We start from the raw sequence: 25,307 nt of genomic DNA, 5'->3' as shown, positions 1-25,307 counted from the left end.
TGACTGGAGATGAGAGTTGGGACGACTGACTGGAGATGAGAGTTGGGACGACTGACGAGATGAGAATTGGGACGACTGACTGGAGATGAGAGTTGGGACGACTGACTGGAGATGAGAGTTGGGACGACTGACTGGAGAGGAGAGTTGGGACGACTGACTGGAGATGAGAGTTGGGACGACTGACTGGAGAGGAGAGTTGGGACGACTGACTGGAGAGGAGGGTTGGGTGCACCATTACGATCCTTACAGCACGGGACGGTCATGGAGTACCACCACAAACGATCATCAGCCCCGACTTGGTTCCATCAAATTTTCACATACGGTATTCCCCAAACTTGCAGTACTCCTTCATGATGAACTTTTAACCACCGATGACGTCAAGGCCGCTGTGAAGCGCTGGTTAGGTCAGGAGTACACACTTCTATCATGGCGGCATCATCAAACTACTTGAACGTTGGCAGACATGTGTCATGTGCAGCGGTGATTATGTTGAGAAATAAATGTGCACCATGTTAGAATAAAGATTGATGTTCGTGTCTGTCTGTTTCATTCGAATATCTTTACCTGTTTTGGAGAGTGCGCCATCTCTGTAACATCCCGTTGGACATTTGTATATTGCAAAATAAAAGGATTTGTTGGCCTGTCTTGGACTATTCACTGTTGCATATCATTTTCGATGTCACATGTATGAGTGAGATTGTTGCAAATCCGTTTAATGTTTGCAGGAAATTTGCTGCCAGTGAGCAGGAAGAAAAGGCCTTTTACACAAGCGTACTTGAATATCAACAGGAGAATGTAAGCATGCCTTACACTACAGCACACTAAACCTAAACATGGGGTTTGGGTTGTCATCACTTTACCTCTGCCATTATAGTAGTGAAATTTATCTTCCAAAAATAAAAAATAAAGCAACAGATAGGTATGGCATCATTCGCCAAAGATGGTGTTTGTCACCGACCGCCAGGGCTGTGACGTCAGCCCTCTGATTGGTTCATGTCAAAAACTGTCTGTGCCCTGATTGGATGAGGGCACGATCCCAGGGACTTAAAGCCATTCTATCTGTGCTCCTACACATGATGCAGTCCTTGGCCTCATATTGGTCCTTCACACTGACCACCTATGACCCTTGATAGGTCACACTCTTGCATTAAAAAACGTCCAATAAGGACACGGCCTGGTGCTCAGTGACATCACGTGGCTTACCCCCATGATTCACTCGTGAATGATTAGAACAAAGGGGTGAAGGAGGAGAATAAAAACTCAATAAACAATCTGAGAAATGATAGACATGCAACAGGGAAATTGCTAAAGGATTAGAGGAATGATAAGGAGCTACATAGACACCTCGTCTTTGGCACACTAAAAGGAAGTTGACACGACAGCTATTCTGAACACATAATAAGTATATTATTATTATTCACACCATAGCTGCTTATGGTGGCTGATGGTGATAGAAAGCACATGCATGCAATATATCTGTAAGGAATATTTTTGGTGGGGCGTTACTCCACACCAGATGTGGAATTCCCAGTAGACTGGTTCTAATTTCGCTGACCTCGGAAGGATGTCACGCTGAGTCAACTCCACCTGGTGTTAATTCAATGGCTGACTAGGATTTGAACTCAGGACCCTGGGATCCCAAGCCAGCCACATTAACCATGAGATCAAAACCACACCAGCCTTAAATTAATATTGTGTAGCTAAATAAAGATATATCTGACTACAATAAATATTCTGCCACGGGACATTTTTGTACATGGTGTTCCAAAAAGACCCGGACAAATTTGGTTGTTAATATATGAAGAACCACAAATTATACAAGCAGGGATTATCCTGGAGGATTTTAGCAATGGGAGAAAATCTCCCTGTGCACAAAACAATGAGATTTTTTCCAAACACGATGGGATTATACAAAATTGTTTTGAGATAAAGTTTTACTCGCGCTCGTCAAATCTCATTATTCTCGGGTGTTAATTAAAAATAAATATGGTCAAGAAAACAAAGACTTGTGTGTTTCTTTCTGTATTCAAATAGACTATCTCACTCCCTGTGGCTTTTATTGCGTAAATTATTAACCATGCCACAGATAAGTTTAACACATAAGTTGCCATGAATTAGCACATTTGATCACATTTAATAATACTGATTGAAAACATCAAAACTCACGTTGTTTGATCACATGACAATGTCCGCCTCCCTGAAGATAGATTGTTATCATAAGACAAGAAACAATGTTCTTAACCTTAGACAGTAAATCATCAGTTTTGCTGAAAAATCATGTCAATCACAATGTCCCTGGTGATCGTGGTGATAGATAGTGATACGTGACTTTAAGGACCCAGCTGTCTTGAAACGTTATTAATGTTTTGCCGGAAGTAGTTGTCTGCACTGTGGTGGCCCTGGCCACTGTCCCGCTTTCGCCCTGCACACGGTCACTAGTTGGATCATCCTGGTTGTCCTCAGTGTTAGAACTACTGCTGGTACCTATAAAGAATCGTTTTATACTTTGCCCATCAGGCTGTGGTTGCGGAGGTCTCTTTTTCGGCAGCATTTACGGAAAAAGCGTAATCCAGAAACTACTGCAGACAGCGAACACGTGGTTGCCGAAAAGCCGTCGTTTAATGCCGCAAAACATTGTCACGGCTACCGTAAAGCGTGAAAGCGAAATTACAATGTCTACGGTCTGTTTACAGTTTAGAATAGCTTCGTCTTTGACAACTTCCAGACCTGACAAAAGCAGTAGTAAGTACACGATTTGAAACTGTTTCGCCTGAAAACTATACCGCGACAACTGACACGCTCTATGCGATTTTTTATCGCTCTGGCCAAAATTGTATGTGATATTTTCCAACTTTATGCGAGAATATCGCGGATTCGCGGCCAAAGTCAATCCCTGTACAAGGATACCCTTTGGTTTTTTGATACAGAAATTCATAAGATTTTGTGCACACCATCAACACACTTTTCAATTTGAGGTCTGTTTGTCGTATGCAGGACATCAAGGCGGTACACGAGTTATTGTCATGTTTGGCTCAGCATGTTTGCGTCCACCAGTGCGCATGCAGCTGTGATCCGAGAATGAAGATCCTGCAGATTTGCCACCTTGGTGTTGTAGACAACATTATTTGTCAAACTCCCACAGAAAAACATCAAGGGGGGGGTTATGTCTCGTGATCGTGGGGGCCAGGCGGTTGGTCCGTCTTGGCCAATCCAGCGACTTGGAAATTTTTGATTCAAGATGGCTCTAACGACTAAAGCCCAATGAGGGGGAGTGCCTTCCTGTTGGAAAATGATATCGGGTTGCAGGTCTCTAATCTGTGGGAAGGCAAATCCTTTCAACATGTTCATGTAAATTGCTGAGGTCACTGTATCCTCTGCAAAGAAAAACGGACCTACCGAGAAGTCATGGAGAAGGCCACACCACACATTGATCTTTGGACTGTCACGTATGTGTTCAATGACCACATGGGGATTTTCAGAGCCCCAGATCCTCACATTGTGCCGGTTGACCTACCCCGATACCTGAAAGTAAGCTACGTCTGTGAACATGACCTTTTTTAGGTAACCTTTGTCATCCTCTATGTGACTGAGCATTTCCAAGGCAAACACCTTGTGCTTGGATGCATAATTTGGTTTGAGTTCCTGCAGAATCTGCATCTTATAGGCATAAAGCTTCAGTCTTTTATACAAAATCCCGTGCACAGTGGTGGTTGGTACTCTGTTCTCGGGATGCGCGTCGGATTGATTTTCTGGGACTTTGTTGAAATGATTCACAAACTCGTTCAATGTCTGCTGCACTTGTGCTTGGTCAACCTGTACTTTTCTGTTTCTGACCACTTCCAGTCTTAAACCCCTTGTACCACTCTCTGATACTAGTCCGCGATGGCAGAGTCCTTCCATAACTTGTACGGATATTCTGCTGAACCTGCGTGTCGGATCTCGTCTGGATGAACCATTCAACACACTGAGCATTCTCCTGTGGAGTCGCAATTTTCTTTTACATTAAACTGCCAGACCTGAAAATAAAGACAACTGAGTTTCTTTATCGTATAAAACAAAGGGTATCGTTGTATCATTTATGATACTAAATATATTGACAACCAAATTTGTCCAGGTCTTTTTGGGACACCTGTACAGTGTGTCATACATGCATGTTCATGAACAATAAATAAATCATAAGTTATGCATTCATAAACTTCTGCTTCTGTTGGATAACAAGGTATTTATGGTTCGTGTTCTCTTTCTGTCATTTTCGATACCAAAAACAACCGATATTAGTGATGCGTTTGTATCTTCTATTGTTTTTTTTAACTGCTGTACTTATACAGAGTTGGCTGAATAACTGGTGCTGTGGGCTGCAATATGATACTGATGATGCGGATCCTGCAAGCAGCCTTGTTGCAGTTGTGTTCAGGTAGAAGATTTGTGCATCACTGCTTTACAAATGTGGTTAAAATATCTTATTTTCAATGTGAGACTTGTGTGTGTGTGTGTGTGTGTGTGTGTGTGTGTGTGTGTGTGTGTGTGTGTGTGTGTGTGTGTGTGTGTGTGTGTGTGTGTGTGTGTGTGTGTGTGTGTGTGTGTGTGTGTGTGTGTGTGTGTGTGTGTGTGTGTGTGTGTGTGTGTGTGTGTGTGTGTGTGTGTGTGCGCAAAAGTCCTTGGCCATCACATTTTTCTCACAAATTTGTAATTTCTTGCAATTTCTAATATAAACCCACACCATGCCCAATATATCAAAGTCGACAAGACTCAAAATAATGATTTTACAGCAAGAAGGCAATTCCTAGAGAGAAATATCCCACAAAACAGATATTTCCAGATGCGGTGTTCAAGAAACAATATTGAGGCATATAGTCAGGGCCCTTCAGGATATTTTGGGGCCGTTTGGTTCAAATTCTACAAAAGCACCAAATTTGGCCCAGATGTTGCCCATGCCATACTCTTTCGATTTTTGACGGGCGCCCCCCCACCCCCGGGGGGCCCCATATTGGCGAAATACTAAATGGCCGCCACCCGGATTAGAGGAAAATCAGTTAAATAACCAAAAGGGTTGGAATCATGTATGATACCACTTTTCAGGGGTTTTCGAGGTTGAGGAATCCAATTATGATGTTATTTTGATGATTCGAGGTCAAGGTCAACCCTCAAGGTCATCTTAAAGGTCATTTTTGAGTCAAACATGTCGGTTTTTGAGTTTTTTGTCAAGATTTACGTGAGGTTCACCATTTTATGTTTCTGGGTTGCGTAATCGAACTCTGACCTTATTTTTGACAATTAGAGGAAATATTTACATGTCTATTTCCTAATTTTCAGGCATATGCAGTTCATCAGTCTAATTACAAAGGTACGGATTTTGATGTTTTATGAACTGTATGCCATATCCTTTTGTTTAATTTTTGTGCGATCATGATCCGGGTTCATGTATACATGATTGTATACATGTCATAAATATGACGTCATAGGTCATGTGACCTGGCGGCCATATTGGATTTTATGAAAACCTTTAAAATGGATCCCTGCCTTCATTTTTCGATCGATTCATTTTGAACTTTGACCACTTATAGTACGCCATGTGATTGGATGCATATCCTAATTATGACGTCATAGGTCAGGTGACATGGCGGGATGGACCGGTATGGTCCCCGGATCATACCGCCCTTGGCGCCCGTCAAAAATCGAAAGAGTATGGCATGGGCAACATCTGCGCCAAATTTGATGCTTTTGGAAGAATTTGAACAAAAATATCCCTAAGGGCCCTGACTAATAATGAGACTGGAGAAGTGAATCAGATGGAAAACAGATCGATAGGCCAAAAACGCAGCAAAACAAATGAGCAATTCTCAAAAATATGTTCCTTAAGGAATGCGGAAAAATCGAAGTGCTGAACTTACACAAGAACAGGCACAGACATTGACAGATGTTCAAGTGGACTCGTGGACTGTCAGAGGGTCTCTTTTCAAAAGTTGTCTTCATGGGCAAGTTCTGTCAAAAATACCTTTCTGCATAAAGGTAACAAAGCCAAGAGACTGAAATATGCCCATGAACATCAGAGTTGAGATGCCAATCAGTGGGGAAAGGTACTTTAGAGTGTTGAGTCTAAGTTTCAAGTTTCTGGAACAAAGAGAAGGCAGTATGTCAGACAGACAGACAAACGGGTGAAAGAATAACCTCTGTCCACCTTCTTTGGCATAGGTAATAATACCATTTATTTATCAAAATATGCCAATGTGACAATAAAAATGTTTATTTTCATGGTGGCCTAAGACTTCTGCACAGCACTGTACTTTGTATACATACATACATTGTATTTTTATTTGTTCAGATTGTCTTGCTTACAATGGACTTCAGAATACTCTCAGATGTGTTCATGTTCATGAAAATCAAATACCAATAATAGTCCATGAGCTAGAGGGCCCCCCCCCCCTCACCCCTTCTCCCCCCCCCCCCCCCCCCCCCACCAATCAACGAAACTATATTTTTTGGAAACTTTGAAATGTACTGTTTGAGAAATTATATGTTAACATGCGATAAATTGGGACTCAGTATGGATTTTGAAAGACTGAAAGGTGCTATTTCCTCTGTTATGATGGTATATTGGTTATACTGTTTTGTATATACTAGGGCATTGCCCGTACGTGGGTGCCCGTTCCTTGCTAAAAAAAAAAAATAACGCTACCCGTACGCGATTATTTTAGTGTTAATGGCCAATTATTCAATTAGCGCCAACGTATTTTGGCTGTTTGCAATTTAATCGCAAGGAAAAGTAGAAAGAGAAGAGGGAAAAAAAGAAAAGCCTTGCCTTGCTGCAAACATCTGCTGCAAACAACAACAACAGTGAAGTCTTCACTGTCCGGAAGTTGGCATATCGCAGTTACGATTATTTTAGTGTTAATGCCCAATTATTCAATTAGCGCCAACGTATTTTGGCTTTTTGCAATTTAATCGCAAGGCAAAGTAGAAAGAGAAGAGGGAAAAAAAGAAAAGCCTTGCCTTGCTGCAAACAGCTGCTGCAAACAACAACAACAGGGAAGGCTTCACTGTCCGGAAGTTGGCATATCGCAGTTACGATTATTTTAGTGTTAATGGCCAATTATTCAATTAGCGCCAACGTATTTTGGCTGTTTGCAATTTAATCGCAAGGAAAAGTAGAAAGAGAAGAGGGGAAAAAAGAAAAGCCTTGCATTAACGCATTAACGCTTGCATTGCATTAACGGTTCGGCACACGTGATAGCTCGCTGCTCTCTGATTGGTTGAAGCGTTTTTTGGACATAGCTCGGTAAGTACTTGTCCGATTAATTTCAAACCTTGAAAAGGCACATCCTCGGGTCCCCAGCAATATACCTGGCAAGTTTAAAGTATATCGGACCCGTGGTTGTCGAGAAACAGCGGTCACAGACACACAGACACACAGACACACAGACACACAGACACACAGAGATTGCTGGAATTATAGATAGATTGTTATATTGTTATGATGGTATATTGGTTATATTGGATTTTGGTGCTATTTTCTTTTTTTTTTCTTTTTTTTTTTTATTGGTTATATTGGATGTTATGATGGTTATACACGATGGAATACATAAGCAGAAGATTTTGTTTTTTAATCCAACCAAAGATGGCTGACTGGCGGCCTTTAACTACAGTGCATCAGAAAGTATTCAGACCCTTTCACTTTTTTCACATTTTGTTATGTTGCAGCCTTATGCTGAAATCGTTTAAATTCATTTTTTCCCTCATCAATCTACACTCAATACCCCCATAATGACAAAGAGAAAACAGGATTTTAGAAAGTTTTGCAAATTTATTAAAAAGAAAAAACTGAAATATCACTTTGACATAAGTATTCATACCCTTTGCTATGACACTTGAAATTTAGCTCAGGTGCCTCCCATTTCTCTTGATCATCTTTGAGATGTTTCTACACCTTGATTGGAGTCCACCTGTGGTAAATTCAATTGATTGGACATGATTTGGAAAGGCACACACCTGTCTATATAAGGTCTCACAGCTGACAATGCGTATCAGAGCAAAAACCAAGCCATGAGGTTGAAGGAACTGCCTGCAGAGTTCAGAGACAGGATTGTGTCGAGGCACAGATCTGGGGAAGCCTACAAAAAATTTTCTGCTGCATTGAAGGTTCCCAACAGCACAGTGGCCTCCATAATTCTTAAATGGAAGAAGTTTGGAGCAATCAGGACTCTTCCTAGAGCTGGCCGCCCAGCCAAACTGAGCAATCTGGGGAGAAGGGCGTTGGTAAGAGAGGTGACCAAGAACCCGATGGTCACTCTGGCTGAGCTCCAGAGAGCCTGTGTGGAGATGGGAGAAACTTCCAGAAGGACAACCATCACTGCAAATCTCCACCGATCTGGGCTTTATGGTAGAGTGGCCAGACGGAAGCCTCTCCTCAGTGAAAGACACATGAAAGCCCGCTTGGAGTTTGCAAAAAAGCACCTAAGGGACTCTCAGACTGTAAGAAACAAGATTCTGTGGTCTGATGAAACCAAGATTGGACTGTTTGGCTTTCGTCTGGCCACTCTGCCATAAAGCCCAGATCGGTGGAGTGTTGCAGTGATGGTTGTCCTTCTGGAAGTTTCTCCCATCTCCACACAGGATCTCTGGAGCTCAGCCAGAGTGACCATCGGGTTCTTGGTCACCTCTCTTACCAAGGCCCTTCTCCCCCGATTGCTCAGTTTGGCCGGGCGGCCAGCTCTAGGAAGAGTCCTGGTTGTTCCAAACTTCTTCCATTTAAGAATTATAGAGGCCACTGTGCTCTTGGGAACCTTCAATGCAGCAGAAAATTTTTTTGTAGGCTTCTCCAGATCTGTGCCTCGACACAATCCTGTCTCTGAGCTCTGCAGGCAGTTCCTTCCACCTCATGGCTTGGTTTTTGCTCTGATACGCATTGTCAGCTGTGAGACCTTATATAGACAGGTGTGTGCCTTTCCAAATCATGTCCAATCAATTGAATTTACCGCAGGTCGACTCCAATGAAGGTGTAGAAACATCTCAAAGATGATCAAGAGAAATGGGAGGCACCTGAGCTAAATTTCAAGTGTCATAGCAAAGGGTATGAATACTTATGTCAATGTGATATTTCAGTTTTTTATTTTTAATAAATTTGCAAAACTTTCTAAAATCCTGTTTTCTCTTTGTCATTATGGGGTATTGAGTGTAGATTGATGAGGGAAAAAATGAATTTAAACGATTTCAGCATAAGGCTGCAACATAACAAAATGTGAAAAAAGTGAAGGGGTCTGAATACTTTCTGAATGCACTGTAGTTAAAGGCCGCCAGTCAGCCATCTTTGGTTGGATTAAAAAGCAAAATCTGCTGCTTATGTATACCATCGTGTATAACCATCATAACATCCAATATAACCAATATACCATCATAACAATATAACAATATATACATAACAGTGTAACCAATATACCATCATAACAGGAAATAGCAACTTTCAGTCTTTCAAAATCCATACTGAGTCCCAATTTATCGCATGTTAACATATAATTTCTCAAACAGTACATTTCAAAGTTTCAGAAAAATATAGTTTCGTTGATTGGTGGGGGGAGGGAGGGTGCTAGGTGGGGCCCTCTAGCTCATGGACTATATATAATAGCTCTTTCACGAGCCTCGATTCAGTATACAAAAAAAAAAAAAAAAAAACACCAGCCAATAGCAAAAACGTTTTTCACATGGACTATATATGCTGTACAATTGTACATATCATTTGCTCCTTAAGCTTCCATTATTTTAGTTCAAATTACCCATGGATTGCAATTAAAATGGGGGAATTGTCTTGCCATCTCATGAGGAATTGACTTGCTATTTCATAATGGCTCTTTTTTCACTACTTGCCGTTCCTCAGTTGTCCTGACCATCCTGCTTCAAAAGAGCTTGCTTGGCGGCAGTGTAACGTGTACTCGGACATCTACAAGCACATCACTGCCGTACAATGGGGGTTTTTAAACCAAAATCGGCTTAAGACTCCTGGAAAGACCTCCAGTAAAGACTTATTTTCAGAACTGCTTGATTGCACTGAGACTGAGACAGAGGGAGAGGGTGGTCTGCAGATGGAAGCCTCTCTTCCTGCCTCATATTCACAAAATGAAGTGGAACATGTTGACAACTCGAGGATCATGACCAAGCCTCATCTTAGAAGCTCAGTAGCACAGGTGGATAATGGAAAAATTGGCCAAGAAGCAGAGCAGGATGTGCAGGGTAATAAACTATTTCAAACTGAAAAAGAGATGTCCATACCATTGCTGCTGGATGAAACTGCTTCCATAGCTCGGACCATTCAATCCCATTTGGGTAAGTAATTCTTAAAATAATCACAAAACACGTGACTTCTTGAAATAATGAAATAGTTTTTAATAACAAAGGGTTTGCAAAAGAATGACAAACATACTTACAGTTTTTATGTATATTTGATTTGATGGTAAGTTAGTATCGTGGCAATTTGTAGTAAAAGTGGCTGTGAAAGCTTTCTTTTTTGGTGGAAATACAAATTTGGCAGTATTGGTCGGTAGCTTATGTATGGATGGGTGATGGTATACATGTGTAGTGATTGTAATGTCTGTCAGCAGGTATAGTCAAAAAGTGAATGTGCTGTTGATGTTTGTTCATCCCTCATCCCTTGTTTCCTGAAAAACAAAAAAACACCTCGGTGATGTCCCTGTGCCTGCTCTACTATTCTCCCCATTTCTCCTCCCACTACCCCTAATGAGATTAAGTAAATAAATTGATACTACTTACTTATCCTCATTGTATCATTCAGCACATAAGGCTGCTAAATAAACTGATAGCTAAATGAATATAGTGTGGCCAAAACACAGGCACTATGGACCAAATTTCCTCTTCCTCCTCTGTTCAATTTACTTCTATCTCCTTGTTTGTTTTGTAACATTATTCTCTACATCACTTAAGGTGGAGAACTTGCGAATGTGAATACGAGGTCTGACCATAAAGTTCCAGGACTGATGTTTTTTTTCTTCACTGGTGGCAGCACTGGCTCGGGTTTCATCATTGGCATTTATCATAATCTTCCTGTCAGTACTGTTTTAGCCGTTGTATTGATTGGTTGTGTTATGTAGCCGTCCTGGAGTTTCGTTAAAATTATAAGTGTTGTAATCATGTTTTGAATATGAATGACAAATTTATGGAACGGAGAATAATCATCAAGTTTTTGGTAAAAGTAAATGAAAAGAACACTTTCACCAAGTGTACATCATGTGTGTTTGAGTGAGCCAAGAGTTTACAGAAGGGAGAATGGAGGTGAATGAGAATGCGAGGTTGGGACATCCATCAATTGCCAAAACAGACGAAAACATCGAAAGGGTGAGAATGTTGGTTTGATTTTACCGACGTCAAAAACTCCAATAAGAGCAACTCATTTGGCATCAATAGAAGAGGTCCAGATTCCAGAGAGCTGTGACCAATGAGCTAAATGGCCTTTCAGACAACAACTTCCAAGGGTGCTTTTAAGCATGGCAGTGACATTGGCAAGCATGTATAGACTCCCAGGAAGATTACTTTGAAGGCAACCACGAAACATAATATTGGTACATTTACAATAAAATTTTCTATTGCTTTAATCCTGCAGATTTATTGTCCGATCTCATATAGATCCACATACTCGGCATGTATCATTGATTCATCTTCATCGTGGTGTTGCATCTGTGAGCAGGTATAGTCAAATTGTGGTGTTTCTGTAGCTTTATTTTTCATGCACCTTTTCTGTTTATTCCTTTCTTTCATTTCCTTGATAGCCAGAATGGAACACCTCCTCACAGTGGTGTTTGAGCATTTGTCGACTGTGAATGCCTGGAAAGAGATCCTTCAGGAGATCTTCTACCAGCCCCTCTGGAATCACCTTCTCAGGCTGTTCAGGTTTGGTGTGATTAAATGACTTTGACAAGCAACACTAAAGTCTTCAGACTCGGTTCTTGCTAACTGTGGCAATAAGTGTAACATAGGACCAAAATATGAAATTGCTTTGTTTGGTAAAAGATACTGTATATTTTTTTGTGTATGTAAAGTCAAGACTCCTGGAAGACGAATATGAAAAAGGGTAAAGGTCAACATTATGACAGAGGAGCCATAGTTGGATACATCAAGCAAGGAAGGGGAGAGAAGGTGGGGGAGGAATGCAATAACCTGCTAGTAAGAGGATTTGATTAGGTAGGGACATGCAATATGTGATCATGTCATGTATTGCTATTGATCAAAGCGAGAATCAGTGACACCAACAGTGTTGAGATACATCATCAATTGAGATATGAACATTAATTGAGATATGACTAAATCTCACTTTATCTTTTACTATCCATGGTTTAGCATGCCAATGCTCATTATTACAAAACGAGGCTTCTCTTTAACATTGTGTGATGGAACACACATTTGTAAAATTTCATGTTTGTTCATTTAAAATACTCTGATGTACCATCCGCACAACACACTATAGTTATGATGACTCAATAGAGCAATGGACATATACTCATATTTAGTCATATCAAAACTGACACAGTTGACGGTTAAGGCTTTTTAAAAAATAAAGTGTTGAGGCTTGTGGAGAAGCTATAACACAGAATGAATCAGGATGGAATAGAATAAAAAGAACAGTAAAAAGAGGGGCAGGATTGGGAGGACACGGAATAGAGTGGAGGAGGGGGTGGTAAGAGATAAGGGATGTGGAGAAGAATGAGAGCAAGGAGGGGGACACCATGGGTGAACGAGATGAATACAACTGCAAACTTTAAATCACAGAAGTCAAAGGGAAAACTAGAAACCTGGAAAGAGGTGGACTTGGGAAGGGTTAATGGGGATAGTAAAGATAATTGTTGTGGATGAGGGATGACCTGAGATGGTGGTGAATAGCTGTCATGAAGCCCTGGAGGGAAGAATGAGATTGACAAGACTGAGGAGGTTGGTCCCACAGGTGGGAAAAAAGTGTAACAAATGAGGGGAGGTGAGCAGTGAGTCTGTCTTTTCGGAGTTTCACCAGAAAGAGGTTGATCGTGGACCACATGTGCCCTGCAGAAACGTGGGGAGGGAGCAGGGCATTGAAAGGGCATGGGGTGCAAGACCAGAAAAGAGGTGATACAATATACAGTATGTGGCTTGCCAAGAAAACAAGCATTCTGAGTATTGCGCTGCAATACATGTCCCCTACCGGCAGTCTGTCGTCCAGAAAACTGTTGGGGAAATTACCAAGGGTTATTTATCCACAGGTTCTGAATCGTTCCCAATCGCTAATTACCTCAGGACGGGCTCACCTGTGATTCGCACTTGGGACTTCGATTTATACACCTTGCAGACAGGTCAACAGAAGCACGAGAAAATAAGTTGTTGATAAAGAACCTTTTGAGTCGCTAAATATCAGTAATTTATTATATTTTCCGGTTCACGATCAATGATCGATGTGTATATATTGTTACGGACGCGGTTAAAGATGTTATTTTGACCGAGTGGTGGTGTAACCGCGACCGAACAGTTATTCCCCGACCAACACCCGATTTGCCCCAAACTTTGGCCGGATCGCGCCACCGCTATTCAATCGGGAAAACTCTAAAGCGACCGAATACAAAGAGGAAGAAGACGTACAGAAGAGGAATTGGATTTATTATTTACACATATAAGTAGGACGAAAGCAGTCACGTTTATTTACAGACGAGATTAGATACACAGTGCAACGCTAGCTTACCTACAGTCTTAATTAACCCAGGGGCAGAACAAACAAGGACAGACTCACTCGGGGAATGATGATAGGACTGGCGGGAGATGGATGGCTGGCTGGATAGGGAGGTCCACTGGTCTTTCAGCACGATTGACTCGTTGGGCAGCCGCCGCTCCTCCGCGGCCCTGCTCCAAACTGCCGTCCAGGCCTCACGCTGCTGTGGCTGCAGTTTCGGTGGCTCCAGCTGCAGCAAATGCAGTTGCGGTGGCTCGAGCTGCAGTTCAACTCTGGACTTCTTGGTTGGACTCAACTCCTTGGACTCCCTCTCGTCTCTCGGTAAAGGCTCATCTCTCTTCTGCCTGTAAAATCTCATCTCCCCGGGAAACGCCCTGCCGTGGGTTATATAGGCCCCCGCCCCTCAACCTTTGCGAACCTCCCCGATCGCTCTTCCTCCGCCCTCTCTAGCCAAACCCCTGGCTCATGGTTGGTCGAGTGGGGCTGGCTCACTCCTCCCCTCTATGACGAGGTGGAGACACGCCTTTCTTCCCCAACCCTGCCTCGTGGTCAATGGCGGATGAAGAGAAAACCGCCCAAAATGCAGTTGGCAATGCGAATGGCAATTGACGAAAAGGGGGAATGGAAATTTTGGGAGTGGGAATGAAGGGAATCTATCTCTTTCACTGGTGCAATGGAGTATTTCAATTAATGGGAGACACAGCCTTACCCTAAAACACATAATAAGATATAACTATCGAACAGGGGTATTCTATGATTGGCTGTGGTGTGGATGCTCTATGGACTAATTATGGGACGCCCTTTGACCTTTACACAGCTCCGGAGGCAGGAGGCGCAGAATAAACAATCATAATAATACACACAATAAAAAAAATACAGTCCTCATATCCGCAACAATATATATACATATATATATATATATATATATATATATATATATATATATATATATGTATGTTGCTCGGCTTGGCTCTGCCCCTCCCGAAAGCGTGCGCTGTGTCGCGCTTTTGACGTTCGCGAGACGAGGCTGAGGACGCGCAGTGCGGCTTGAGGAGAACTCGAGAATAAACAAGAGATATCCATTTAAAAAAAATAGATTTTCGTTTAATTAACGATATCTGCCAAACCACGTGCCCTATCGCAAATTCCAAAAGGACATTTTAGTGCTGAACAGATCTGTGAAGTTTCCCCTCGATTGGATCAAAAATGAGGGAGCGGCTCGGTTTTAAAGGTTCATGCTTAAAAACGTCATAACTCTGAAACCATGTGATGCATGACGTCATGCTCGCTGAATTTTTTGTTCGTCATGGGTATGCGATTCTGCCTGCAAAGTTTGGCCTCGATCTTTTTTCACGAAAAACAATATGGCGGCCGAACCACGTGACCTGTGACCTCATAATTACCATTAAAATATTCTACAGACCGAGTCCCTCCTATGGTGAAAATTTGATCTCAATCGGTCCTATTATTGCAGAGAAATTGGTTTTTAAAGGAAATTAAAACTTAAAATGGCACTGAGTTAAGGATCATCAGAATTATCAGAATTCCCAAAGTTCAAAGTGCCATAACTTTGTTAAAAATGATCAAAACGTCATGAAGTTCGAACTTGATCTGTAACTTATCATGAGGAAACCATGTACCAAGTTTGAAATCATTAGCATTAAGCGTTTAGAAAAAAAGTCCGGAAAACTGTTCTTTGCCTGACGGACTGACTGACAGACTGACTGACTGACAGACTGACGGACGGAGGGATGGCGTGCAAACCTATAGTCCCCTCCGGTGTACACCGGTAGGGGACTAATAATCACGGCTGATGGTGAGGCCCAAAAATTTGAGTGACTGAACTCTTCAAGAGGATTGTTAGGGAAGTAGATGGAAGGGTTTGCCAGATGTTTGTTTTTTTGAAGCGATGGAGTGAGAATGTGAGATTTGTCAGGATTGACCAATCTATCTATAATTCCAGTAATCTCTGTGTGTTTGTATGTGTGTATGTGTGTGTGTATGTTTGTCTGTGACCGCTGTTTCTCGACAACTACCGGTCCGATATACTTGAAACTTGCCAGGTATATTGCTGGGGACCCGAGGATGTGCCTTTTCAAGGTTTCATATTAATCGGAGAAGTAGTTACCGAGCTATGGCGATTTCTTTACCAAACACTGCAAGCCGTTCGCTTTGGACCAAACCATTGCATGTAAATAGAGGGGGGGGTTCTGTGGTCGTTGCGAATGGACCAAACCATTCATGTAAATAGAGGGGGGGGGGTTCTGTGGTCGTTACTGCCACGTGGTTTCAAAGTTTTTTTTTGTTGTTGTTGTTTGCACGCATGTTTTTTTGCACCCACGTACGGGCACGCCCTAGGATGTTTACACACACACACCCCTACACAAATTTTTTTTTTTTTTTTTTTTTTTTTGGCAAGGAACGGGCACCCACGTACGGGCACGTCCTAGCTTATATATAGTACGGGCATGCCCTAGTATATTCCAATTGCAGGACCAGCTTGTGATTCTATCAAGGTCTACAGAGAGAGAAGAGGCTGCAGCTTGACTATCTGAAGGATGAGGGATGTTATAGCAGAGGGAGGAGTCGTCAGTAAAGAGATAAAGTAGGATTTTCCAGAATGTTTGTCGAGATTGTTGAAGATTAGGAATAGGAGTGAGCCCAAGGGCACTGCCTTGGAAAACTCCAGCCTTGTCCAGGAGAGGAGTTGAGAGGATCCGGTTGAGAGCCACACATTGGTTAGAAGAGTAGAGGAGGCAACCTTGGATGCCATGTATGGAGGCAACCATGAGTGCCATAGGCAGAGAGTTTGGAGAGCAAGTCAGGATGCCAGACTGTATCGGATGCTTGAGATGTGAGATGTGTCTAGAAAGACGACCCTGATCTCATATCTGAGATCGAGACCTTCCTTCCATTGTTGGGAGAGCAAAAGTAGCATGCCCAGGGTAGCGTTACCTTGTCTGAAGCCGAACTGACAGTCTGAAATTAGGCCGTTGAAAAAATGGAAGGATTTTATGTCAACTGCAATGATGGATTTTATGACCTTACTGATGATTAGTAGCAAGTTAATAGGTCTGTAGTTAAGGGGGAGACAAGTTTGAAAGTTCAAGTTGGCTGTAAGAAATTAAAATTATTGACATATAATTATGATGGCTATCTGACCCATTCTCTATGAATTTCCTTTTCTCTATCTTCCACCCCACGTACTTGTGTGGCCGTGTTGGTGCAGATTTGCGACTTTAGAACAAGAGTCTGCCTTATCACTGCGCCTCACGTGGTATGCCAATGCACTCCCAGCTGACCTTGGCATGCCTTATCAACTTCAGCTGGTGCATGGAATGGCCATGTCATCGTCATCTTCCTGCCCATCATTTTCAATGACTCACGATGTCTCAAATAACACCAAACATGGCGGTGTCGCCACAGACCATGTGGACAACATGCACAATCATCAGGAGGGCAAACGAGTGCAAGAAGTGGTCAGCAATGACAGGTTGCCTTACAAAGCGGCCATTGATGAGCTCAGAAGACTTCTGCTTCTATATAGTCCCCAGAGGAAGCTGGAATGCATCGGTAACTCAGCCAGACGATGCATTATCAATGTGATTGAGGGGTAGGGAGCTTCATGGTAACTGGGTACACTGTGACCTGGTCTTGAATTGGGAAGACATTTTGTCACCTGCCTATCTTTGTCATTAGACACATCTTCAATTGGTCATGCTTCCCTCCCAGGATCGATGCACTTGACCTCTTATGAGATTGGGAGGGGGAAGCGTTATATTTAAACTGATCACTTTGAGTAGCAATTCAATCCCAACTGCCCTATTATTGATTTAATATAAATATTGTCACACTTGAGCCTGGTGTTGGCTCAATGGTTAAGGTGGCTGGCTTAGGATCTCAGGGTCTTGAGTTTGAGCCCCTGTTGTGCTGTTGAAATAACACCGGGTGGTTGACTCAGCCTGTCAGCCTTCTGAGGTCGGCAAAATGAGTACCAGCTTATTGGGGTAATAAGCCATTCAAGTATCCTGAGTCGGAGTGGCGACCCGTCCAGGATTGTACTCCTTAGCCAATGAAACTGCCTCGGCTGCTCCTATGAGCCTGGCGGCATAAAAGGAATGGTTGGTTGGTTATCACACTTGTCATTTTTGAAGTAAATGTATAATAAATATATTTTGTATCATTTCCCTGTAGTTAGTGCTTTTTTCTTCGTGCGTGTGTGCGTAGTCAGAGTGATGCGTCAGATTTCTACATGTGTGGAGGAGTTTCAGAGAGAGCAAGCAGTGCCAAGCAATGGGGATTTTGAGAAAATGTGAGTCTCATTGGGTGTGACCTCTATTGCAGCATAATTGTGACAAACTGGAAGAGGGGAATTCATATATAACACTGGTATTACTAGGTGCACATCGGCTTTATATTGTGCTGAGTTTCTTCTAAAACACCAAAATCAAAAGTAAGCAATATCTTTAGAACTTATAAGTAAAGGTCTTGTAAACTGAAAGTGGGTACCGAGCTGCTGCAATGGAAAGTGGGTACCGAGCTGCTATTCTATTTAGTGTTTGCAGTATAAATATATTGGGTCTGGCAGGATGGCCTATAGGTACGCACACTCGACTCTAAGCTGTCTAGCCTGGGTTTGAATCCCGACGCAGCTATAAACTGCCATCCTGGTGTTTCACAAGCAGGATAATTCTACAATGTGTGTGCCGTCCCTCTGATGGACGTTAAACGGGCGTCCTGTCTGCCAGCATTCGTTGGTGGACGTTAAAGATCACATTGTGTCCTTCACGAAAAGTAGGCGAGGTATCGCCGGCGCCATGAACAAATTACAAGTTCCTGCCCTAACCAGCAGAGGGCACTGCATCAGCGGCACAGCCACGCCCTCAGCCAATGATGCTACCCAGCAGCCCTGTGCTGCATACGAAAGAAGAAATAGAAATATATTGACAATCATGTGAAGAATGTTTGTGCATTACAAGTGTTATGTTAATTGACAAATATTCAGGTGGTGTGTCCGCGTGCCATCATTTTTACAGAGGAGCTGATGACCTTCTACCTATCCTGACATTTGTTGTTCTACGCAGTCAGCTGGTCCAACTTCCTGCAGAATGTGCTGCACTGGGCGAGCTCATTTCTGAAAGGTTGGTACTTTAAATAAATGAAAAAGAGTAAATAAAATAAATGTAAGTACTTTAAATAAAATAAATGCGAACAGTTATTCAACAGGTTAGAGTAGTTCTGTAAAGATGCCGATGCAAGGTGCTTCCAAATTGGTGTTGACGTAAGAATATGTGAATGCATTCTTATACAAGCAGTTAGGTAATACTTAGTTGTGGTGTCTAAATACTCAGATGTTTCAGATAATTCAATACCAGCCAGTCAGCGTATTATGTATGTTGGACATCTTTTTGTTTTATTTGGAGGGGGTTGGTTAGTGGCGGTGAGGGGGTATTTAAGGTGACACACATTCTGTTTAAAATGCTACTATTTTGAATAACAGGCATCCGACGCTCTTTATTATGTTTCAGTGATCTTTTGGGTGAGAAGGGTTACTGCCTCACCTCCCTGCAAACTGCCATCACTTTCATCAGCACCCTGGCTCCACCTGTGGGAACAAGTGCCTCAGTAAAATAACTGAAAGAGAACTTCATGCACTTTATGTCAGGCCTTGCAGCCCCCAGAGACTGTTTTCTCAGTGGGAATACGAAAAACTGGATCCAATTATGTTTTCAATTTTAATGGTCAATCATGGTCAATTCCATTGTTCTTGGTTACGCTTAAATTGATCAACTAGATTGTGCTCGATAATCCAAAAGGGTACATAATGTACGGGGTGTTATCCAGACATGTGGGTGTGTTGGCTGTTATCTCCATATGCGGGTTTCAGAAGGTGGAATGGAGTTGTCCCCAGGTCTCGAATTATCCTTCTCCATTTTGGTAAGTGGGGGGAAGTGAGTGGTGTTGTGGGCGGGGTGGGTGGGAGGTGGGGTAGAGGAGGGTTCATGGTCCAAGCTCTTTTCGGGATCTCCACCGTGCCCCGGACAGCTTCCAACTGCAGTTCGTTTGTTATAATATTCCCAGCGATGTGTTTTTTAGATAACTGTAAGGTTCTTCTTCATCATTTGCATTGCTCCAATTATCACTGGAACAATTTTGGCGCTCTTCAGATTCCAGGAAATTTTCAATTCATTTTGAGGTCTTTATATTTGGGCATTTTCTTGATTTCTCCATTGTTTAGAGCAAAATCGCTTTGCAAAATTTTTTTGTTTAGATACAAAAGGGAGTGTGCGTGTGTGCGCATGTGTGTTTGGTCATTGATAATTCAAACCCTGCAATTGATAGCATTGACAACAGGGGTAGAGCTAATTGTCGATCAACTTGTGATTTTTCCACATTATACACGAACATTCCAGATGACAAATTCATACCTGTATCAGACAGAGCGAAAGATAAAACATTTACTGGATGTAAATATTACAGTCTATATTTACACATACGTTACTGTCTAAAAAGAGCATACTGGTCTGTAGAGGAAAGTCTCATCTTCATGTAGCTTAAGGAAAACAAACTTAAGACGCTATTCCATTTCTCTTGAATAATGGCTACTTTACGTTTGGAAGCAAGATATTCCAGCGCACAGTAGGGATACACACGAGTTTGGACCAGGCCCCTTTCTTTGCAAATTTGTTTCTGTACATGTACAATTGTACAAGTCTGATTGGATCCAGAACATTCAGAGCAGTCATAAGCTAACATCTGTGAGATGGTGTGGGAAAAATCTTTAAATTCATTGTTGATTTCCTGGCAATTAATGATTGCTATATATATTTGATCAACTTCATGATGACATCTATCCAAAAGAGCTAGGATCAAAAAAGGAAAACTAGAACAGGCACTCAGTGGAGCACATACCTCCGCCAGACTGAAAAGTTTACATTTTGTATCCCACTGATAGGACGGATCCAGACCTGAACCAAAATCGAGTCAGCGTGTTCTTATCCCCTAACCAACTCATTTGACTAGTTTTGTCATAATCCATCAACAACGTTTTGAGATATCGTGCTATTTGTTGTGTTTAGCCCTATCTCTCAATAGTGAAGAATCACTTTTAAAATTCTCGTATCTAGATTCAGATATTCACGAAAATTGAATTGGTTCTTCCTTGTCGCACACACAACCTGCCCACCAAGTTTCGTCCAAATCCGTCCATAATTTTTTGAGATATCATGGTATGTATCGTTTAGGCTAACCCCCGCTCTAGTAGGGAAAATGGCCTTTAAAATGCATGTTGTTGTTGTTGTTGTTGTTGTTGTATCGTTTTGGGCTCTTCCTCTCTATGGTGAAGAATCACTTTTTAAAAATAATTGTATCGGGATCTTCATCAAAATCTAATAATTTTGTCCTTGTCACACACCAAACCTCAACACCAAATTTCGTCCGAATCTGTCCACAACTTTTTGAGAATTTTTGAGTGTCCAATCATTGGAATCTCCCACACTGAAGCTGAAGCTATGGACTTCACTTTGCCGTCACAGACAGGTCGGTGGTCTCTGTCTTCTACCGCCTCCTTTCTGGTCTTGCACCATCTGCTCTTACCGTGTTTTGTCCCCCACATATTTCTGCAGGGCTCACATGGTCCACCATCAACCCCCTTTTGATGAAACTTCCTACATCCAGGATCACTGCTGACCACTCATTTTTTTCCGATTTCCTATTTTCCCCACCTGTAGACTCAACTTCCACATCCTCTTAAATCTCATTCTTCTCTCCGGGTCATCAAGCCAGATGTTCACCGCCATCTCAGATTGTCCCAATCCAAAGCAATGATCTTATCTACCCTTGTTAACCCCACGCAAGTCCCTCTTAATTTTCCAGTTTTTCCTCCTTGGAGGTCCTTCTCCGTACATGTGTGTTTACCTCCACCACCAAACCACCTCCACCTCCACCACCATGTGTGGACATGCTGCTTCTGCTGTCTCAACAATGGATGGAGGTCCTCAATGCCAAACAGGAAATCAGAGCTGTCTCCCTTGACATATCACGTGCCTTCGATACGGTCTGGCACCCTGCTCTGCTCACCAAACTCTCCTCCTATGGTATCCATGGAAATCTCCATGCATGGCTTGCGGACTTCCTCTCTGGTCGTAGTCAACGTGTGGCCCTGAATGGATTTCTCTCATCTCCCCTTCCCGTTCAGGCTGGAGTTCCCCAAGGCAGTGTGCTGGGCCCTGTGCTTTTTCTGGTCTTTATCAATGATCTCTCCGACTCTCTGGAAAATCCTCTGTATCTCTTTGCTGATGACTCCACTCTCTGCCGCTCCATTCCTCTTCCCTCAGATCGGCAGTCTGCAGCCTCCTCACTCTCTGAAGACCTGGACAAAATCACAGACTGGTCAAACATGTGGAACATGTCTTTCAATCCTGACAAATCTCACACTCTTACTATGTCTCTCCGAAAAGATCGACTGGACAACCCTCCCATCTACTTTCTCAACAATCCTCTCCAAGAAGTTCTGTCGCTCAAGCTTTTGGGTCTCACCATCTGCCATGATCTTTCTTGGGAAAACCACATTTCCAAGCTGGCCTCCAAAGCCAGTCACCGACTGGGCATCCTCCGTCGTGCGAAGTCCTTCCTAGGCACACCTGAGCTCCTCACCACATACAAGGCTTTCATCCGCAGCTCAATGGAATACTGTTCTCCCCTATGGGCTGGTGCTCCTGCCTCACACCTGGCTCGGCTTCACGCTGTTGAATCCAAAGCTTTCAGAATCATTGGAATCTCCCGCGATGAAGCTATCTCTGAGGGCCTTTCACTCACTCACCGCAGGCAGGTAGGTGGTCTTTCTGTCTTCTACCGACTCCTCTCCGGCCTTGCTCCCCCAGCTCTCTCTGTGCTCTGTCCCCCAAATATTCCTACAGGTCGCACAAGATCTGCCAGCCACCCTCTGATGGTTAAACTGCCGAAATCTCGGCTCTCTGCTCACCTTCACTCTTTCATTCCTCTTTTCTCCCGCCTCTGGAACAAACTCCCATACTCACTTCAATCACACTCCTCCCTCCAGGTCTTCAAAACAGCTGTTCACCACCATCTCTTATCTTCCCCCATCCAAAACCTTGATCTTTTCTACCCCCACTAATTCACCCCAGATCCACCTTGTTTGAAATTCCAACTTCTTTCCTGGAAGTCTTGGCAGTGTCCATACGTTTTATACCTCTCCCAACCCCCCCCCCCCCCCCTTCCCATGCCTTCCCCCCAAAGCCCTCTCCCTCCCACAGTTCTCTCGATGTCTCCATGTCTCTCGGTCCCTGCTCTCAAATGTTGTGTTTGTGTCCTTCCCCCTCTCTCCCCATCTTGTCTACCGCTCCCGATGTTATTTGTTTTGTGTGTCTGTTTGTCTTTCTGTGTGATTAATGTTCGCTCTTTCACGAGCCTCGATCTTGTATACAAAAAAAAAAAAAAAAAAAAAAAAAAGGTGGATGGAGGTTATGTTTTCACCCCTGTCTGTTTGTTTGTTTGTTTGTTTGTGAACAAAATATCTCATAAAGTTGTGGACGGATTCAGACGAAATTTGGCAGAGATGTAGCGTATATCACAAGGATGAAATGATTAGATTTAGGTGAAGATCCGGATTCGGATCCGGCTACTAGAACTTTTTAAGTGACTCTTTGGAAGATAGGGCCAAAAACGATACTTAGCAGGATGTCTCAAAATGTTGTGGACGGATTTGGACGAAACTTGGTGGACCGGTTGGGTGTCTGACAAGGACAAATAGATTCGATTTTGGTGAAGATCTGAACATGGATTCGGATATGAGAATTTTTTTTACTTTTAAGTGATTCTTCACCATTGGGAGATAGGGCCAAAAACTATACATTGCGGGATATCTCAAAAAGTTACGGATGGATTTGGATGAAACTTTGTGGACAGGTTGTGTGTGTGACAAGGACAAATAGAAAATTAATTTGGTGGCAGAGATTCGTTGTGCCTCCTTTTCATGGATTACAATTTGCGGATTGTCATGCCATGTATCATCAGCAGTTAGCAGTTGAGCGATAAAGTCGGCTGGATCTGCATTGAACATTTTGAGAGGCTCTCGACATGATACTGGACGTTGCTGTCAATCGTGAAAGCTCAGGTTTCAGGGGACCCATTTTGCTGAGATATTCTTGGACATGTGCAAGTGTTTATGTATGAAGATGAAAACACTACCTTGAGAAATTAGATGTTCTGTGAATATGGACCCTTTGCGACTACATCATGTGAACATGTGACCTTTGTGTAGTCTGCCATTTGGTGATCAAGCCAGCCTATATTTTGTTAATAAATGTCTGTCATGACCGACTGTGTGACAGTAGGATGCTCAAATAGACTTAGAAACCCATGTGTGTCATAGCATCATTTTCCTTTGAATTTTGAAAGGAGAGGCAAGTGGATTATCTTGGTGAAGACAGAAAAGTAAACCCCAAGTGAGAATTCGTGAATGCGCAGCTGCACAAATGAACCATTGTGGGGGTTACCCCATTGGGACATAATCCACAGGCACGGGACCAGTGAGGCTTTTGATGGTGTGTGATGGTGTGGGCGTGGCGTATGCGCGGTTGTTGGAGCCACGCCCCCCGAAGAGTGATTTTGCGTTATAAAAGATGTATGAGTTCCGGTCGCGAGTTAGTTCTGTTGGAATAAAGGAGCTTTGAACAGCTGAGAAGTGTCTCGTCCTCTCGTCATCCGCAACTCCTACATTGGTGACCCCGTCTTGCTCTCGACGTTTTCGGAGCTTCAAACGAACATGGCGACAAGCACAGTTTCGATTAAACTGCCGGAGTTTTGGAACGACAAGCGGCCGTCTGGTTCGCACAAGCTGAGGCTCAATTCGCCATTCGGAGCATTTCTACTGACGACACGAAGTATTATTATGTCGTGTCTGCGCTCAGCTGCTCCACTGCGACCAGAGTGGTGAGCCTTCTTCAGGATCCTCCGAAGGACCGCAAGTACGAGATGCTAAAGGCGCTGCTGCTCGTAACCTTCGAGCGCACTGAGGCCGAGCGTGCCCGCGAACTACTTTCTCTACCCGGGCTGGGCGACTCCAAGCCGTCGGAGCTCATGGACCACATGTTGTCTCTCCTGGGTAGCCACCGACCATGTTTCCTCTTCAAAGAACTGTTCCTGCAACAGCTGCCAGGTCAGGTATGGACAGCCCTGGCCAACTCGTCTGTTAAGGATTTCCACGCCCTGGCCAGGGAAGCAGACAGGTTTTTCTCTGCAGACAAGACGTCCGCAGACAAGACAGCAATGTAGTGCAGCTGCATGGGACCCCGGCCCCGTCGAGCCTACGCCGCTGGCGGACACCGTCGCGGCCGCCATTGCGGCCCAGCGGCGGAAGGCCCCAGGCTTGTGCTTTTACCACGCCAGGTTTGGTTCCAAGGCCAAAGCATGCCGGCCACCCTGCAGCTTCAGCGAGTCGGGAAACGGGATGGCCGGCGCTCGTTAACTGCCATGAGCGTCAGCCGTCCGGGCAGTTTGTTATTCATTTCGGACACCGACTCGAAGGATAATACGGTCGCCGATTGTCTCCCCCTGTCCATAGCTGGCGCGGTTCACCTTGGCATCAACTACG

At 43.3% G+C, this 25,307-nt stretch overlaps 1 protein-coding gene across 4 annotated transcripts in view; it reads left to right on the top strand.

The window, feature by feature from the left end:
• VPS9D1 (VPS9 domain containing 1) overlaps positions 1 to 19,651 on the top strand; it is a 69,734-nt gene extending 50,083 nt beyond the window's left edge. For all 4 annotated transcript variants that reach the window (XM_068128966.2, XM_068128968.2, XM_068128965.2 and 1 more), the window contains 8 exons: positions 726 to 795; positions 4,329 to 4,414; positions 9,869 to 10,314; positions 11,772 to 11,892; positions 16,923 to 17,266; positions 17,921 to 18,005; positions 18,730 to 18,834; positions 19,222 to 19,651. In XM_068128966.2, coding sequence (XP_067985067.2) covers positions 726 to 795; positions 4,329 to 4,414; positions 9,869 to 10,314; positions 11,772 to 11,892; positions 16,923 to 17,266; positions 17,921 to 18,005; positions 18,730 to 18,834; positions 19,222 to 19,327 — 1,363 coding nt within the window. In that variant the 3' untranslated portion in view covers positions 19,328 to 19,651. The remainder of the gene's footprint in view (positions 1 to 725; positions 796 to 4,328; positions 4,415 to 9,868; positions 10,315 to 11,771; positions 11,893 to 16,922; positions 17,267 to 17,920; positions 18,006 to 18,729; positions 18,835 to 19,221) is intronic.
• The last annotated feature ends 5,656 nt before the right edge of the window (positions 19,652 to 25,307 follow it).

The sequence above is a fragment of the Myxine glutinosa genome, chromosome 9 (genome assembly GCF_964187855.1).
Source record: "Myxine glutinosa chromosome 9, kmMyxGlut1.1, whole genome shotgun sequence".
Lineage (NCBI taxonomy): Eukaryota > Metazoa > Chordata > Myxini > Myxiniformes > Myxinidae > Myxine > Myxine glutinosa.
The sequence above is the reverse complement of the archived record's forward strand: the minus strand, read 5'-3'. Positions and strand labels throughout refer to the sequence as shown.